The 19,194-nt window shown below is 41.6% G+C and overlaps 2 protein-coding genes across 2 annotated transcripts in view; both read right to left on the bottom strand.

Moving 5' to 3' along the window:
- Nucleotides 1-702, bottom strand: part of ENDOG (endonuclease G) — a 4,083-nt gene extending 3,381 nt beyond the window's left edge. Inside the window, exon 1 of the mRNA XM_042478966.1 lies at nt 128-702. Coding sequence (XP_042334900.1) covers nt 128-592 — 465 coding nt within the window. The 5' untranslated portion in view covers nt 593-702. The remainder of the gene's footprint in view (nt 1-127) is intronic.
- Nucleotides 703-954: 252 nt separating this feature from the next.
- TBC1D13 (TBC1 domain family member 13) lies at nt 955-19,101 on the bottom strand. Its single transcript, XM_042479539.1, has 12 exons — nt 18,777-19,101; nt 15,436-15,509; nt 11,523-11,563; nt 11,119-11,180; nt 10,289-10,388; nt 9,276-9,358; nt 9,007-9,166; nt 7,490-7,700; nt 7,243-7,406; nt 4,501-4,661; nt 3,107-3,164; nt 955-2,842 (listed from the first exon to the last, which is right to left on the bottom strand). The coding sequence occupies exons 1-12, from the start codon at nt 18,797-18,799 to the stop codon at nt 2,777-2,779; spliced, it is 1,203 nt and encodes a 400-aa protein (XP_042335473.1). The 5' UTR covers nt 18,800-19,101; the 3' UTR covers nt 955-2,776.
- Nucleotides 19,102-19,194: the final 93 nt, after the last annotated feature.

Genomic DNA, 19,194 nt, shown 5'->3' on the forward strand with positions numbered 1-19,194 from the left:
AGAGGGGGGAAAGAGGAAGGAAGGAATAAAAGAGGGGGAGAGAGGAGGAGGAATAAAAGAGAGAGAGAGGAGGAGAGAGAGGGAAGGAAGGAAGGAGCAGGGGGTCCCTAGTCCCAGGGTCCCTGACCTGGGGGGCGACGTTGCTGAGGAGGAAGGTCTCCTCCATGCCCTCTTGGCTCCTCCGGTGGTTGGCTGCTGCGGCCAGGTGCCCCCTGTCGAAGCCGCTGCCCTGGAAGTCCCGGCTGGTGGCTCTGTGGAAGCGGTGGAGGGAGGGGTCCGGGCGGAACTCGCATCGGGAGCGCTGGGCCTGGCCCTGCAGGGACTCCGGCTCCAGCCTCTCCAGCACCCACCAGGCCCCGCGCAGCCGGGGGTCGTAGGCCAAGGCGTAGCACTGGCGGCTCCGGAGCTGGGCCACGCCGGGGAGGCCGTACTTGGCCAGCTGCCCTTCCAGGGACACCGGAGGGGAAGGAGGGCTCTCCTCCGACGCAGCCTCCGCTTTCCTCCCCAGACGGAGCCCCAAGCCAAAGGCCAGCAAAGTGGCCACTGGACCCGGCCAGGGACTCCTCCTCCAAAGCCCCTTCAAGGCCTCCATCTCCTCTAGAACTGAAAGCCAGGAGGAAGCGCCTTCTCACGTGCAAAGAGGACACGTGTCAAGGACGCTTGGCTCTTAAAGGGACCAAGGAGGGAGAGATTAAAGGGGAAGAGGCCTTTGGAGAGAAGAATACTCAGGATGCATCCACACTGGAGAGATAACCCGGTTTGGCACCGCTTTAACTCTTTTTCTGGTTCTCTGCTATGGAATTCTGGGAGTTGGAGTTTGTTGTGGGGCCCTGGGCCCCACAACAAACTCCAACTCCCAGGATTCCATAGCAGAGTCAACAAGTTAAAGCGGTACCAAACTGGGTTATCTCTCCAGTGTGGATGCAGTATCCCACATTTAAAACAAGAGGCACGTTTTTATCTTTGCTCCGAGGAGGAAATTTAGTCATCTGAACAGAAACAAACAAAAGACACACGTTTCATTTACACAACGTGACCAGAAACAACAACACTCTGGGAGGAAATGTTGTTTTCCTTCCTCTTTAAATCACAAACCCAGCGGAAGGATGTATGGGAAAGAAGCATCATAATCTCGGTACTGTTACCGTGTCCCAATGTGACTTGATGTCACACGGGGTCTTTGAAACGTCCCTTCGGTTTGTAAACAGCTTCGGATCTTCGTTCGCTAATTTACTTAAAACATTTCCAACCGAAATTCAGCAACAGCCAAATAAAAAGGAAAGCAAACCTATAGAAAACGTTTGAGGTCCTGGTATCAAAGCACTAAGGTGTGTCGGTGAAGCTGCATCCGGCAAAGGGAGAGATGTTGATAGCCTCCGTTTGTAATAATCGGTTCGGGCAGATTTCCATCCGTTAGTAGAATATATTAATTAAGGATCCCTGGATTTCCCTCCTGCTTTGGTTAAAACAAAAGGGAGGCGAGGAAGGGAGAAACGTGGATCCGTTAACCAAGACTGGAAAGCTTGTTGGTGTCGACAACTCCTCAAACTGCAGAGAGTCTTAAGAGCCATAGTCCAGAAAAGTCCTTTCCCCAAGATCGGGATGGAAATGGATCCCAAGAGGAAACCCCTTAAACAGTTTTGCACATGGAGAAAGGAAAGTGCTAACAACATTTCAAAATACCATTTTAAAAAAGGAGCGCCACACACTCATCAGTCTCTACCTATTGCATTTAACTGTCCCCCCCCAAATGCCTTCAAATCATGTCCTGGAAAGCGTCTGCCGCTTCTACATCCCTGCCAAATACACCCCAATTATACCAGAGCCCCATAAAATGAGGCAACACACACCCACAACACATTTAGAACCTCTTCCTTGCCACAATCCTTTTCCAGCAGAGAAGAACCTGCTGCTCTAAGAAGCCCAAGCTGCTGAAGGAAATAAACATCCCCATGCCTTGTGCAATGAATAAAACGGTAAAGCAAAGAAGCCCAACTTGAAGAAGATTTTTGCGTTGTGTATCCCAATATGTGTCTCCCCTATCTTCCCTTTAAAGCTGGGGGAGCTGCAATGTCACAACTACTGGCATCACAGGGCTTGTAATCTCTCAGCAAGAGCAAAAAGCATGGAGGAAGAGGGTGCCCTCTCTAAGGCAGTGGGGTGATAAGGCTGTTCCAGCATCATTCAACTAAACATTGTTTTGTCTCTTTGGGACCAGCTTTTTTAAAAAGCCAGCATCCCCCCAAAAAGGAGAAGGGCAGATCAGGGAAGAGGTGACCTGGGCAAGGCCCTGACTTGGGGAAATTTTAGTCATCTATGTAACCTTTTCCTTGAAAGAAGAGACACAGTTCCATTCAATGTGGGGAAGAAAACCATTCATGGGAGGCCACCGTGCAAAAGCAGATTCCAGCATTTCCTTGAAGAAATTAATAGAAGTTCTCATCCAGTTAAATCCCACTGGTTCATGAACATGTCTTCGGTGTATTCCAGAAGGTTTTTGCATATTGGGAGCTGCTTCCATAATGCCACGTTTTATTGTTCATTCCACAAAGACTGAAAACATAGGTAGTCGGTATTCCATCTCCTTGCTGGAGTCATTTAAGAAAGAAATACAGGAAAGAAGGTAACTCAGTAAACAGTCCTTCCAGCAAAGGAGATTGAGAAACAGGAGAGTACCAGACCAGACTACCTTCCACCGTACTCTCACAGGAATCAATGCAAGTGGATGAAGTCTCTCTCGGTGCCTGCCACATCGGCCTGAGGTTAGGGGCAGGTGCTATTTGGAGTCTTGAAGATCTTTTGCCTTCTTCAAAATCAGGTGGACATCTGAGATGGGGTAATCCTGCATTGACAAAAACAACATTAAGGGCTTGAAGGAGAGGTCTGACAGCAGCCTGGAGGCAACCTATTTATTCATTCCCCCATAACTGGAATTCAAGACAACTCACAACAAAGTTGAAAAATCAAATACAAATAATGTTAACACATTGTAATTGTACTGAAACACAAGCACACACAGTACAGTATTATAGAAAATATAAAGCTGGTTTTGTGTGAGGCTTGCAAAGACAGCTCCCACTTAAGAATTGCACTCCTATTGTTTTACCTGCAGAAGCCGCATGTTTAGAGTAAAATCGCCTTCTAGTAATTGGTCCCGAATGAGCCTATAAGGATGGGGGGAGTGGAGAAGGGGAGGAGAGAGAGAAAGAGAATGTATTATAAAAGTTAGAGTACTCTTGCTTTGCCAACACCAGTGGGAGAACTTGGAACAACTGTTATACTATGTAAAATATGGGACCATGGAAGAGGACTTTAGTGTCCTATGATCTATTGCTGGAGACACAGGCCATCATCTATATGTGACATGAACACTTATAAACGCAGTTTGTGTGTGCATATGTCCCTATTTCCACAGGACACAGATGGTTATTCTCTTGCCCTTGTACTAGAGGCTATTGCTTCTCTTTCTCATGAGACAGAAAATGAAGAAGTGAGGGGGAAATTCAAGGTATGGCTGGTCTGGGATCCTGAGGAAAGGAAAACAAGGGTACACTCTGTTTGTGATCATGCCCTAATTTCTCCCCAGCAGCTGATCTGAACCCAGATGATCCTTCATGGTCTGGAGGGGAAGAACCTGGGGCCATCCAGTGAAGCTGAATGGTGGGACATTCAGGACAAAGAGAAAAAAGTACTTCTTCTCACAGCATGTAGCTAAATGACATAATTCACTACAAGAAGAGGTAGAGATGGCACCTACCTGGATAGTTTAAAAGGGGACTAGATGAGCTCATGATGTACAAGACTATCTGTGGATACCAGTCAGGAGGGTGACTATATATTACCTCCAGGATCTGAGGCAGTATCTCTCTCATATGTATGCTGAGGAATATATGTATGAAGGTGATCTCACAGTCATGTCCTGGCTGTGATTTTCCCATACTGAACTGGTTGGGCAGATTAAGAGCACAATACTGCACTACACTAGCCTCAGTGTGATTCAGAACCAATTTTCTTATCTCAGACAACACACAGCTTGGCTGAAGGGAAGTCTGTAAGGAGGGCCTTAAACTTGACCAAAGTTAATTTACTCCAGCCAGGTATTAAGGTAACTCGGACTAGATGACCTTTGCTATTTCCAACAGCAAGTGGAAATGCATCAGCAGACACACAAGGAAGGTTGTGGCCATCTATTCTCTACTTCCAGCATCCGACATCCAGAGGTAGGCTACCTCTGTACCAAAGCTTGGAAAAGTTACACTTTTGTACTGCAAAAGCTGGCTGGGGAATCCTGGGAGCTGCAATCCAAGAAAGTGACTTTTCCAAGTAACTTTTACACCTGGAGGCTCTGTTAGCTGTTATTACCAATAACTATTCATTACCCCACCTGTCCTGAATTCATTTGGATCCTTTTTGAAGCTTTCTAAGCTAAGGGCAGTTGCTGCATCTTAGAACACTGAATTACAAAGAAGGGGAGTAACCATTTTATTCATGGATGCTCACATCAACATGGCACAGCAGACCAGCAGCAGGAAATCAAAACGGCTGTCATCGGCAAAGAGAGAGTCCCAAATGCGAATAACGTCCGGCAACAGGAACTCTTGGGAAAGCAACAACGTCAGCCAGCGGAAGGCAAAGAACTGGGGCTTGATGTTTTGCTCTTGCTGGTAGACAGTAGAGGAAAAAAGCATAATTTAAGTTCATCTTCAAACTGGGGGTGTCTAAAAAAGAAGGAGAGGGGAGCAGAGGCAACCTTTGGGTTCTTCCTGGATTTTTTAAATTTTGTTATTATTCATAACACAATCTTCTAAATAACCACACTTCATTTTTAAATGATGTGAGACATTCTGAAGTCTCACGTTCAAAAGAAGACAGGAAATATAGTCAAAAGATAAGTAAGTTTTCAGTGATAATCGCCCTAAGTGACAACAGACAAAACTAATTGTTTTTAGGATACCAAGATAAAAGGTCAATATACAAACACATACCAAGACAGATTAGTTTTACTAGTTTATACGGTGCTCAGCACTTTTTAAAATAGACCGCTGTGTCAGAAAGGATGTGGGACAACACCTGCTTTGCATAGAGATGGTCCCAAGTTCAATCCAGTGTGTCTAGGTAGAGAAAACCAGGTAGTAAGTGACAGGAAAGACTTTGCTTTCCAAAATTCTTAGAGAGACTCAGTCAGAGCAGACAAGCCTGGAATAGATGGGAGAACAGTCTGGCCTAGTAAAATAATCTGACAACCTGCTCAAACATTATTAATAATATCTGCATCTTGGCTGGTTTCATCAGATTAAGAGACAGGATCCAAATAACAAGATTATTGGACTGAAGGCAAAGACCATAGTGTTTAGAAGAGGACTCAACTTCTTCCCCTGTAGCCTACAGACCCAGTGAAATGAATGCACTAGTCCATCCTTCAGGAAAGGTGGGGTACGTAATGCTGTCTCATTAACAGGAAGCAGGCTATGAAGCCAGTTAAAAAGGATTTCGGTCAGATAGACCTTATTTGGTTTGGTACATATATAATGTTGGCTTCCTGTAAGCAGAGGCTGGGGAACCTCTTTCAATCCTTGCAGAAAGGTTCAAAGGGACCACATTCCAAAGATGAGCAAAATGGTTATCTGGGGAAATCTCTATCAGACAGGAAACCAAGTAGGGCCAGATTCAGCCCCAGAACCTGAGTTTTCCCATCTTGCCTGCAAGTCATTGTTTACAAATTGAGTATGTTCAGAACTTCACATGCCATTGTCCCCTTTCTTTAAAACCATAGTTGAGGGCACTGGTATACCAACACTGACTTATCATCCAGAGATGAAAACCATGACTTGAAGGAGGTGTGTGCAAATCCAGTTTAAGACAAGCATGGATTGTATCTACAAAATGCAATGAAAAACCATGTTAAGTTTGGGGATGAGAACAGGAGAATAAAGTAAGGGCTGAGAAAGGAAAAATACGTCGCCAAGACTTTAGCTACCAGTTTTTAAACCACTTCCTACTTTGCACACTTCAATGGATATACACCAAATACTAAAAAGCCAATGTCTGGATGTACCTGAATTGTCCTGATCTTCACCGTATCACTGGGATACTGAGAAATTAGCCTAGTGTACAGTTACTGTAAAACTCAATCTACTCTAACTCTGGCTACCCTCTTATTATGTCTACTGACAATGTTTATTTGCTTCCCATCATCTTTGAGCAAAAAGGCTAATTTTTTAAATTTGATCTCCACACAAAACGCTCTTGCTATTTGGGGAGTTTTTTATTTAGTCACCACACTGTTCTAGAGGAAGCTTGTGGGTTTCAATCAGCAGCACTTCCTTCCCCCTCAGTCCTTAAGAGAACTTATACTTTTACACATCACTGCATTTATTCTTTACTAAAGAAAATGTAAGGTCTGGCCTCTTTGCCAATTGGGAACCATTATGTTTCTCCATATTTTCTCTAACCACAGTGTGTTGTCCTACATTTCTCATCAGGACTATCAGATATAGTGCCACTCCCATTTCTTTAAGACATTCCATAGCTTTTTATCATTTATACAGTCAAAGATTTTGCTATGATCTATAAAGCACATACTGATTTTCTTCTGAAACTCCTGGGTGTGCTACATTATCCATCATACGTTTGCCATGTGGTCTCTAGTGCCTCTTCTTTCCTGAACCCTGCTTGCACCTCTGGGATTTCTCTCTCATGTATGATTGGTGTCTGTGTTGCAGAACTTTGAGCATAATTTTGCTTGCATAGGAGATTAGTTATGGTACCAAAGATTCTGCAGTCTCTTGTGCCTCCTTTTTTGTGACTGGGGATGTATATCATTTGTTCCAATCTGTTGGCCACTGTTTCATAAAGGCTATAGTAGGTTTCCCAGATCTAGTGGTCTGTAGATGGGCTGGACCATACCTCCTATCATTCCCATTCAAGCACAACAAATGGCTCCCAAGTTCTAAAGTTTATCACCAACTGGAAACTCTGTGCCACAAAAGTGTCTGGGAAATATCCTAGAATGCACACAATCAGTATGAAGATCAACCTCTGGACATACCCCTAACACTGTACTACTTTCAGAGTATGGCCACAAGTGATAGGCATTCAAAGAAGCTTGTCTATCACTACCAGTCATTTCATTAAGGACACCCTGATAAACATCCAAGGACTGGCAATCTGAAAAAGTTAATTCAATCTGACATGAGTATTTTACACACAAACACACACAAACTATATGGAAGAATTTCTCACCAGCTTCATGTAAAGTTCCATATCTTTCTCTTTCAAGGTACAGTACACCTTTTCCATTTTGTAGGTGATGCCACACTGAGAGTCATCTAGACTCTTGATGAAGTTATCCCTGATCTCAGACATGAGGTTAGTGAAACAGAAAAAAGTGTCTGCTTCTGCGTGTTCTGTGTGGGATAAAAGGATACTATCAGCTTCATTTACAAGGTCAAAGACCAGACAGAAAGCCAGAGGCACTTGCTCTTCTTACCTTTCCATTCGCTGTTGGGGTCTGTAGCAAATGTGTAGTAAAGAGGCCCCACGATTTCATTCATCCCTTGGACATAGGCAATCCCTGGATTCAGCTTAGCATAGATGAAGAGAATTCGTTCTACCACTTCCCAGTGAGCTTCACAGCCATTGGGCAGAATTTCATACTCACTCAGTGAACTGGGTGCTGGTGTTTTAAGAGGAGAACTCACCTGGAAAAGCACAGAAAAATAACTGAAACCCTCTGAGGATTCTAAACTTGGGACAAGTAAGCCATGTTTAAGACAAAATATTGGGAGGAAAGGCGAGATATAAAAACAACAACAACAAAACATTTCTCCCACTCCTCTTCAAACTCTCAACATGCACCATAACTTTAACAAAATTGTCTTATAAAAGCAGATGTTAAAAAAGTAATACATTCAGATTGACTATGCAAAGGGGGACAGGACTATAAAAAATTCATACAACTGATACATTTGCTAGTAAATGAGCTAGAAGCCCTTCTTCTCTTTTTACATGCCCCAGACCAGGAATGAGATATGTGTGGCTCTTCAGATATTGTTGGACTATACCACCCATACACCCTAAACTAAACCAATGATAAGGAATGGTATGAACTGGAGTCTGACATCTAGTGAAGGCACAAGTTCTCAGTGCCTTTCCTGAACCCAGATCAGATTTGTTTTTCCAAAAACCTCACTCCTGTATTCGAGATAGAAAAGAAAGCAACTCTTTTATAGAAGACAGTGGCATAGGTAGTGTGAGGAGCTCAGTTGGCCAATAAAAGTACCACTGTTTAGTGGATTTTTGTTTGAATTGTCTGAAAAGTTATCACACGTGATAGGACAAATGTAGAGCATGTCTGTTGTCTGTCACTCCAAGGAGTAGGATCTCAAGTAATGGTTTCAGATTACAAGAAAAGGAATTAGAATATGAACCATTAGGAAGTGTCCTGATGGTACAACAGTGGAACCGCAGACTATCTCAGAAGACTAACAAAACTATGAACAATACTTCAGACCTTACTCATTTTAAAACAGAGGCAGGATGGTCAGATCAGTGATGCTGCTGAGGTATCTTCACTCCATCTTTTCAAGCTTCTCCACTTTTTCTCTCTGCTCCTATGTATGCTGTCTGCTATCCTGCTGTCAATGTGAGCTTCTGTCTCACTGGAAGCAGGCAGTGTGTGTGCATGTGTGTACGTTTAATTCTGGCAGGATTGTGATAAGGATAAAACACTCCATCTCCTTCCAACCATACCATGGTCTTGATCACATTGAGCTGCTGCCCCACTATTAAAGGAAATTCACCCATGCCAGGAGAACAATGGGAGAAGTGTCAATATATTTTGGCACTCATCTATTACAAATATGTAGAGAACAATCCAATTTCAGAGGCGACTGAAAAGAACCTACAAGAGGAAGGCCAATCATGCATTCCTATTAATATGTTTATAGTACAAAACTCCTTTTTCTCTGCTTTCCTCTCACAGCTATAACTAATATTACTCCTTACATTTGTTACGCCGCTCCTGTTTCGTGCCACTGTCTGTGACTTGAGTGTTGTCTGTTCCACTCGCTTGCGAAGCGTCTCAAACTCATTCTGTGGGTCAAGGATCAAGAGGCAGGGGTATTCAGTCGGGCGCTGGAAAAATGCCATATCAGGATATAGCCTCCTAGGTGGAAAAAATAATTAAAGTTTTATATAAGAGCTGGCATTGGCAATCACAGCCTTACTTGGTTTCCAGATCTCAACATACTCACTCGACATCAGCCTTCACATACCTGACATCCTTGTCTATCTGTAGCAGGACTTCATTGTCTTTGAAGTATGTGTTCCACCGGCTATCTGGGTTTGGATTCAGTGGCTTTGCAAAAGCATTTAAGAAAAGATGTATTAAAAGCCAGAAATATCTCAACACTCTAAAACTATGAACATTCTCCCATAATTGATTTCCCAACAACTGGAGAATTGAGATGTATAATCTGGTCCTGCACTAGCATAGCAGAAGTTTGTTGTTGTTGTATGCCTTCAAGTCATTTCTGATATATGAAATCTCTAAGGTAAACCTACCACAGGGTTTTCTTGGCAAGTTGCTCCAGAGGGTTTGCCATCGCCATCCTCTGAGGCTGAGAGAGTGTGACTTGCACAAGGTCACCCAAAAGCTATTGTTTCATCACAGCAGCAGTTACAAGAACATACTGATGGCTATGAGGAATGTTCTGCTCAAATGCTGTACTTGTGTCAATGGAATGTCCTGGCTGCTCTCCAGTGGCAAAACCTCAGGTAGCAGGACATCTACCTGAGACCTTGATCCATCTAGCTCAGCACCATCAGCCCAGCCCTATGCTCTGACTGGCAGCAACTCTCCAGGTTCCCTCAACACTAAGACGGTTTCATAAGCCCCATACAATTCCTGCTACAAAAGCTGACTAGCACCAAGGATTTATCCTGTAATTACATTACATTTTAGCAAGTGCATTTTGCTTAAGAGTAGCCTTAGGTGTAACTTCAAATCATGCTTACTCCAAGTCAGTCCTTCTATCTTCAGAAAGGCTTTCTGCTAGGTAATGTCCACAGGAACACAGTCTTAAGATTTCTGGACCAAATTTGTTACATGCTAAATAGGCAGTTTCAAAATTGTTCATTACAGAAAAACTGAATGTTCAGTACCAGTTAGTCCTCAAATATATATTTAAAGAGAGAGAGAGAAAAAAAACATCCCAAAAGGAAAGCTGTAATATCAATTGTAAAGCTTAAAATGAAAAATTAGCTTTAAATTTAATGGTGCACTCACATGGTCCTCTAAGGTCACATCTTCCCTGGAGACCCCAAGGTTGGCTTTGGCTATACCAGGCTGTATAATCATTTCCTTCAAGAACTGGGCATACAATTCTCTTCAGAAATATTTTTGGAGAGTGCACATAAGGGAAAAGAAAATGACACATTAGGAAACTATTTTTCTTCTAATACTACTTTCTGATAATCTTCCCATCAAGCAGAGAAGAGTGCAATTCAGAGGAGACCATGACCGATGCAGGTTTTATTATACAAACACAATCAAGACAATGTTTAGATGACACAACAGACACAGAAAACACTAGGATGCCTGTGGACTGATAAATATTTCAATTAAAATAGTTGTTGTCTTGAGTTTCTGGCCAAAACTCAAAGTGCTGTTTTTGCTTATAAAGTGCTGAATCTTTTGTGTTGTAGCTAGTTTTCATACTGCCTTTCCCCATATGTTTATTATATCACACCTATCTAGAACAGGGGTGGGCAACTGTAGCTGGGCTGGGGGCTGCATTCAGCCACTACTTGGAGACAGACTGCACCTTTTTTTAGATTATCTGACTATTGTTTATTTAATTTAACAATTTGCTCTCTTGAGGTTTTTTCAGGCCTGGCGAATGTAGTATCAAGTTTTTTTCCTGATATCATTTGGATGTGCTTCCAAGATTTAGGCTACTATGAATATTTTGAAAGGCAGGACAAAAGTATTTTAAATAAGAATCTCTCTAGAAATTATAATGCAGCATTATTTATCACTGGAGTTTGTTGAGCTTCAGCAAGTAACACCTTCTTCTCCATATATAAGAAATGAAGGAAAGGAAAAGATAAATTTACCTCTGCTTCTTCAACAGGGAGTTCCATAAAGTTCTTTCTACTGGGAGGTAGTTCAAGAGGATCTGTACATGGAGAATGGCACAAACAAAAGCCTTATTAGTGAACAAAAAATATTTGGAGAAAAACAAATAGGTAAACTTTTTGATTTTCTAGCAAACTGATTCATTGCTTGGAAATTCTAATGGAATCTAGCTTTATGCTCTTGGGAAAAACATCCTCAAACCAACCTCAGTTCTCTATCACAGCAAACTGAGTTTTCTGTAAGGTTCATCTTAGCAGTGCTATTTACATGGATAAATAATCTATGCTTCTTAATTTTCATTCCAGCTGTAAAGTCTGGACAAAACATGAAGAGGAATACTCAAGTAGTTAAATGATCCCTTCCTACCCAGAAAAAAACCCACCTTCCAGCAGAGACAGCGCAAGCCACCTTCAAAAGGAATCCCTGGGAAATAAAAGAAACAGTACCACAAGGTTAAACACAGCTCCTTCACAGTGCTGCACAGCCAGTGTTGTTAACAGAAGGAAGGTAGGATTTAAGTATGTAACCAAGCTATTTAAAGAAGGTTGGTCTATTATGTATTGGAGGAAAAATGTGTATGTTATAGTTAAGCAGTAAGCAAGAGGAACGCAAAACTTGAGCATATAGTCATGCAAGGATGGAGGAAATGTAGTTGGCAGACCAGTTATAGTCTCCAAGGTGCTAAAGATTTTTTTTGGGGGGGGGAATGCCTCCCCCCCAACAATGTTGTCATTTTTTAAAAGTATTTTTAAGCATGGGGGAAGTCCTTTTTCTTACACTAAGTAACTCAGAAATTAACATATGTGTCACTCTGAATTGCTTAAAAAAGGCTTTGACTTTTTTTGCAGGTGAGGGCAATCTTCCGAAGTCTCCTGCAAAATCAATGTGATTCCCTAACCCCAGACGGCTATCCACCCCTGAGGTAACAAGCCAGGGAACTCAGACTGTGGTTTGGTCAGTGTTTTGTCTCACCTGGAATGTGTCGCTTCTTGTTCTCCTTATAAGCAAAGTCATATGACAAAAATAAACAGTGGCTTATCATTTTTGCTTTAAAACAGATAAGATAAGATGGTCAAGGAACCTAGATTTCCTTAAGGGTCCTTTAATGCAAATGAAGGAAGTACATCTGCTTCAGATCAGGTTAGACCATGGATTATTGTTAAAGCTTCCTCTGAAGAGTATTTGGAAACTTTAGCTGGTCCAAAGAGATGCAAATTGTTAGCTGTGGCTGGTCACAAGGAGTACAGGAAAGAGCTCCCTTGTTGCTACTGCTATAGCTCCAACTGCTTGCCAATTCATTTCTGGACACAATTCAATGTGTTCATTTTAATCAATAAATCCCTATATGGCTCAGGTCCAGGTTATTTGAAGGATCATATTTGTCCTTACTAACCTGCCCATGTTTTGAGATCTGCTAAGGAGCCCTTTCTCTCTGTCCCACCACCCTGACAGGTACCTCTGGCAAGGACACAAGAAATAGGATCTTCTCAGTGGCTGCCCCCAGACTCTGGAACTCCCTTCCCAGATTGGTTATAGTTTACGTTTTCAACTGGTTTTCAGTTTTTAAAAACAGTTTACAGTAGTTACTTTTAAAATTCTGTATTCTGTGCATTTTAAACAGCTTTATAAAATATCTGTTATAAACCACCCTGAATCCCAAACAAGGAAGAATGTGAGATATAAATAAATATTGTCATCATCATTAATTGTGCATGCAGTTTCATTTGCTCCATCTTTCTTTACTTGTTGGAAAGATAATGTTTAGTACACATTTCTTTTATTATCCTAAGAATAACATTGAAAGTCTATGAAAAGACCAAGGCTATTAAACAGAAACTGTTTCAGCACCTTTACCTCTGGCTGGAATTTGTTCTGTTAAATATTTATAGTGATAGTAATTCAGTGACAGCACACTTGGCCTTTGGCTGTTTCACACTAACCAACAGTGACTTATGGAACCCTTCTCTCAGACTTTCAAAATCCTTTGTTAATCCACTGCTATGGCAGCGGGAGGGGGACAATAACAGTACTAAATAATATGGATAAATATCTAAGCACTTACAATTTGCATTAGTTCTCAGAACAAAGAAAAATGGTTTTTTATCATCTATTCCTTAACACCAGTTCATCTTCCTCTTTTGTTATGTTCAGCCCAAACAATTGCTTTCTCTCTTAGTGCTCATCTGTGACATTGCTTAATCAGTTTAAAATTAACTGGTAGAGTGTTGTGTGCATTTGTTTTCAACTTGCGGAGACCCGAGGGCAAACCTATCACCAGGGTTTTCTTGGCAAGATTTGTCGAGAGGGCATTTGTCTTTTCTGAGGTTGAGAGAATATGGTTTCTCCAAGATCACACAGTGGGTTTTCATGTCCGAAAGACGATTTCCAGAGTCATAGTCCAGCACTCAAACCATTACACCACATTGGCTCCCAAAACTAAACGTGACTTAAAGTGCTGTTTGAAAAGTTACACTGGTCATCCAATGAGATTCTTCTTCTTTTTTGGCTATAGATAGTATCTTCTTAGAATCAGTGTGGTGTAGTGGTTTGAGTGTGGCACTGCCACCCTGGAGACCACGTTCTCAGCCTCAGGGGAAGACAATGGCTCACCTCCTCTGAACAAATCTTGCCCACATGATAGGGTCCACCGTAAGTCAGAAACAACTTAAAGCCCCACAACGAAAAACAACAAACCATCCTCTTGCATCGTGCTCTCATAAGGCACCTATTTTTGGTCCAGAGTTCTTCTGGTTCCTGGCCCAGTAGAGTAAATCTATTCTTTAGGTGACGTTAAATCTTTCTTCAGCACTTGAAATGGGACAATGTCCTCCGCTGTGTCAAAAGACAGCAGGCAGGGCACAACAGATGGCCATTGCTCCCTGTTCCCTCAGCATGTGCTGACTGAGGCAGCTGCTCCACTTTGCCTAATCCTATACCTTCCTGCAGTGATGGGATTGCATAAGAGGCTATGCTGATGGAAGAGATGCTGCAGGTAGGGTCTCCCACATCAGACAGGCTTTTGTTGAGGAGACTAGATGGGACAAAGAGCTATTGGAGGGACAGGACACTGGTGGAGGATCTCTCAGAGACAATGACAGTGGGATCGTAGCTAACACTTGTTAGTATGCCACGGAAGGAGGCACAGAAAACCCCGCTTGATCTTATTTTTTAAACCTAAACCCCCTATGATGAGACAATTCGAATGAGAATGAGTCAGAGTTAAGAGAACACATTCTTGCTCTCCTGTTTTTATTGTGAGCTATTCTGGGTACATTTATGTGGTAAAGAAGCATATGAATGAAAGGAGTGATGGTGGTGGTGATGGTTAGGATAATAATGCTCTGGCGTAAATCATACTGTTAGTCCCAACTAAAGTAGGTCTAATTAATTAATTAAATTTACCTGTATATTGACTGACCACCTCATTTGATACTGGTCTGTTTTCCACTTTTACATTCTGTGCTTTCCCGGTGTTTTACATTACATCTATTAATTCTATAAATTTCTATGAAAAACTATAAACTAATTCTCACAAATACAGTAAGTCAGTTAATTTCTCCCTTCAGGAAACATTTTTCTCAACCAATCTGTCTGATGGAATGGATAATGGGGGCATGTACTGGGACATTCAGAGGGTAGACAGTGATGTATCAGGAGTGCTGGATCTAAGAACGGGTCATTGGATGTCCCACAGTAGATCAGTAACAAAGTCTCTTGCTCACTCATCACAAGTAAGTTATTACAACCTCTGATCTGCAGCAAGTAATCCTTGCATACAAACTTATCCCAGCTTACTGCTCAAGCAGCTAGTAAATTACTCGGCCCCAAGCCACCATATTGCAGCTGGTTCTGTGCTGAGGCTGCTGTTTTGCAGCTGGCATGATAGACTGCTTGGGTTTAGTTTAAGATCAAAGTATATTCTGAAAAGGTCTGCTCTAGACCATATCTTCAACACAGAGGGGGCCCAGCCAGGACTGTTGCCTTGAGGAAGTTAAGCATGTACCATAAAATATACCTGTGGCTGAATACTATTAGCTGAGGGGAGAAAACAGCACACCAGATCATCCGATACAGATACTTTCCAGTTATTTACACAACCCCAGGGCACAGCTAATACAGCAGATAGTTATCTCCAAACCCAGCAATGCTTTTCAGGGAGAAACATCCACTTGCAGAATGCTGCTCTTTGTTTTGATCACAGTATTATTTTTCTTGTGACAAATCAACTGAACAACCTCTATCCTCTGGCAAGCTGTCAATGCAACCTGAGCACTGAATTTGACAGAGTTGCTTACCACTGAAGCATAGTTCACGAAGCTTCTCCAGCATAATGTTGGGCTCACTGAGGATATCCTGAAACTCTGCAATCCTAGAGGAAGGAGAACACAAGCACACACAAAAGTCAGCACTCAACAAATACATAAATTGGCAGGAAGAGGACTATGAAAGTTGTTTTAGTCCAACCATCCAACTACATTTTTTACCTGGGAAGCAATGACTTATAAATGGTTATATAGCACACTGATGGTTTAGGCCAAGTGTGAACATTTATTTCAAAGCTCTTACTTGGATATGGTTTAGCCTTGGATGGTGCACAACGTTATTTTTCAAGGGCATTCAAAATCTAATCAACCACATTGTAAATAGCCAGCGAAACAGGCAGTTCTGATAAGAGCATTTATCTGAACAAAGGCAAAGAAAGTACAAAAATCACATGGACACATGTGTGCAGCAACAACGGCGGCAACATCTAAAGCTTTCTTTGTTGAAGGTGAATGGGTTTATGAACTAATAAGAAATGGCAAAGATTAGAAATTTCATATGAGCAACTCTGAGAAAAAGACTGCTACTATAGTACTTTCATTGTGGAGGCTGTTCCTTATTTCAATGTACTTATTCTCCTCCTGCCTTCATTGCACCTTTAATCACAAATATGTGGTATGTACACAAGAAGCAAAGGGCAGCCTGTCCCTTTCGTGACTTCTCCTTTCTATGGGTATAATAAACATGACTTTGGATTTCCCTACTCCTACGTTGCACTAAAAAGCATATCCAAATGCCTTCAGCACTAGAAAATAGTAATGATGGAAAGCATCAGGACAAGTCAGATAGACTGTGGTTGGTCATACTTTTTATCTTCTTCTTTTGATCCTTGCCACAAATTACATTATAAGACACTTAATTTTTTTCAAAGGCTTTGAAAAAATTCAAGGTATGGCTAATACTCACTGATATGTTTCCTTGCCATTAGCTGTCACAGGGTTTTCTTAGCAGTATTTGTTCAGAGGAGGTTTGCCTTTGCCTTTCTTTGAGGTTGAACAAGTTGCCCACATTTCCCCTTTGGGATTTAATGGCCAAGTGAGGATTCACACTCTGGTTTCCAGATTCGTAGTCCAACAACATTCAAACCACTATTCTGCATTGGCTCAAACTACCCTTACATCCACAAAAATAGCCCCACAGCTGGCAGTATAAATGGTAATAGTCTGCAAGGAGCCAAAACATGTGGGGAGCATAGAAGCAAACTAGGTGAAACAACTTAGCAATGATGTGAGTTTAGTCAGATTCAGCCTAATTGGCTTGCCTCTTACCATTATTTATTTTCTGCGTTTAAAAGGCACACTAAAGGCTGTTTTTGAACATGGAAAGTGGGGGGTGGGAGGGCAAGTCTGAGCATTGCATCCTTTAAAAGACACGTCTAATAAATTCTTCCTTCATGCTATGGCACTGCTAACCAAAGAACCTGGGGGAAATGCTCCCCACATTGAATTTTGAGCATTAAAAGCAAGTCTGCCCAGACAGGAAGGAGAAACCATTAGCAATGGAGGAGAGATTCTCAACCCACAGCAATTTCCTGCTTTCATGTTGTAGCTAATACCGTTCTTTGACAAGTATAAAGTAACACACATTGCATTCAAAAACAAGAATTAGGAGGAAACGTTAAAGGGGATGAAGGCTGGAAAACTGAGTGTGTGCAAAGACAGGAGAGGCGATAACTCAGTTTAAAAATCCTCTGTTAAATGGCCCTTTTACGAAGTCTTTTTACACACCAACTGTCTTCCTTTCGTCCTTTTCTTCTGTCTAGCTGATTTTTAGCAGCATTGGCACTGGAAGGAGGATGAAATAGGGCTAGAGAAAACATAGATTTTTGTTATTTGGTTAAGGTAGCATGTCTGCAGTAAAGTTTAAACTGTGAAAGAGCGGTGTTCTGCTTTATCCAATCCTATTGTAGCTGTGTGTGACTGCCTGCAAAAGGCAAGGCAAACAGCAGCTGTCTCCAGAATCGCTTACTAAGGCAGAGAAATGGGGAAAGCAGATAAGCCTGCCTCCCCAGTTCCCACCAGCATGATCAAATGCAATAACCCATAGAGATATATGTTTAACCACCGACATGGAAAGCATGTAATCAGGGGTCGGCAATGGAAAGCCACTTGGTGACCTATGGCAAGTCACATACTCTCAGCCTCAGAGGATGGCAATGGAAACCCTCCTCTGAACAAACCTTGAAAAGAAAACCCTGTGATAGGTTCTCCTTAGGGTTGACATAAGTCAGGAACTACTTGAAGGCACACAACAACAATGACAACAACAGCAACATAGCAATTGATGATAGTCAGTGAAGTTTGATCTGATTTTGCCCTTCTGACTTTTGTGCCAATAACTGTACTGTTTTGATCATACTATTATCTCAGTATTTATATTTTTTATTATATTTTATACTGGTCAATGACTGAATAAACGATTGATTGATTGATTGATTGACAACAACAAAACAACAACAACAATGCAATTGATGATAGTGAAGTCTGATCTGATTTTGCCCTTTTGTGCCTCGGACTTTTGTTCCAATAATTGTACTGTTTTGATCATACTATTGTCACAATATTTATATTTTTTTATTATATTTTAACATAGTCAAAGACCAAATAAACTATTGATTGATTGATTGACAACAACAACAACATGGAAACCATATGACAAAGCGGAGGCTTGTGAGAAAAACAAAACCCTGGATGCATTTTTTAAATAAGATTAACTTTAAGATTAATAAGATTTTAAGAAGATGTGAAAGGGGAGAATATAGAAGAATGGGGAAAGAAACCAAGAAAAGATTCAAAGAAGGGTGTCTAGGAGAAAGTTAGAGATGGATAGATAGAAGAAAGAAGGGAAAGAAATAGAAAGAATTGGAAAGGTCCAAGTAGAGAGAGAGAAGAAGGAAGGAAGCATAAAGGAAGAAAAGATATGAGAAAGATCCAAAGGCTAGCTTGGCTAACAGTTATAAATACTGTATGTAAATAAATACATTAGGTTAAACTAATATATATATATATATATATATATATATATAAAAGATCAGTGCAGAAGAAAGCAGAGATAAGGAACAGAATGCAATTGCATGTTTCACATTTCATTGGGGAAAACACCAATTTAGAAACTAAAAATTAAAACTAGGAGAGAGGGGGGAAAACAATAATGTTCTGGGCCCCACAACAAAGTAAAACTCCCAGAATTCCATAGCAAAGAGACAGAAAAACAAAGAGTCAAAGCGGCGGCGGGGGGGCAAAGAAGCCATTGGCGCTTAATACGCCCCCATTATTATTATTATTATTAATTACTATTATTACTCCTTCTCTACCTGTTTTTGTGGAGGCTCGACATGATGATGATGAAGATGGTGGCGGTCGTTGTGGAAAAGAAGAAGGAGAAAGAGAAAGAGGAGGAGAAGAAAGGGAAGGGGAAAGAGAAGAAGGGAGAGAGAGAAGGAGGCGAGGCCTGCTCCTTCTTCTTCTATCTTGTTCTTCCTCTTCTTCCTCTGGAGGCCAACCAGGCCCCATTCGCGGGAGGAAATGGAAGGGAACGAACCAATCAATATATAAATGAAATGGAGAGAGGGAAAAAGAGGAAGGAGGAGGAGAGGCAGAAAGAGAGATAGATAGAAAGAGGGAGGCGCTCTTAGGCTGGGCTTATTATTATGAAGGCCCTCCCGCCTTTTATCCCTCCATCTCTGAGGGGATGGAAGGCAATATAGATGCAGCTCTGTGTGGGGCTCATGT

This window comes from Sceloporus undulatus, chromosome 7, assembly GCF_019175285.1.
Source record: "Sceloporus undulatus isolate JIND9_A2432 ecotype Alabama chromosome 7, SceUnd_v1.1, whole genome shotgun sequence".
NCBI lineage: Eukaryota > Metazoa > Chordata > Lepidosauria > Squamata > Phrynosomatidae > Sceloporus > Sceloporus undulatus.

Coding starts and splice junctions, on each gene's coding strand:
- TBC1D13 (XM_042479539.1), bottom strand. CDS start 18,799: ATGTCGAGCCTCCACAAAAACAG. Junction 3,165..4,500: donor GTCTGCTGTGCCATGTTGAT/GTGAGCATCCAT, acceptor CCATCCTTATAG/GCTCATTCGGGACCAATTAC. Junction 2,843..3,106: donor TAAACATGCGGCTTCTGCAG/GTAAAACAATAG, acceptor TTGTCAATGCAG/GATTACCCCATCTCAGATGT.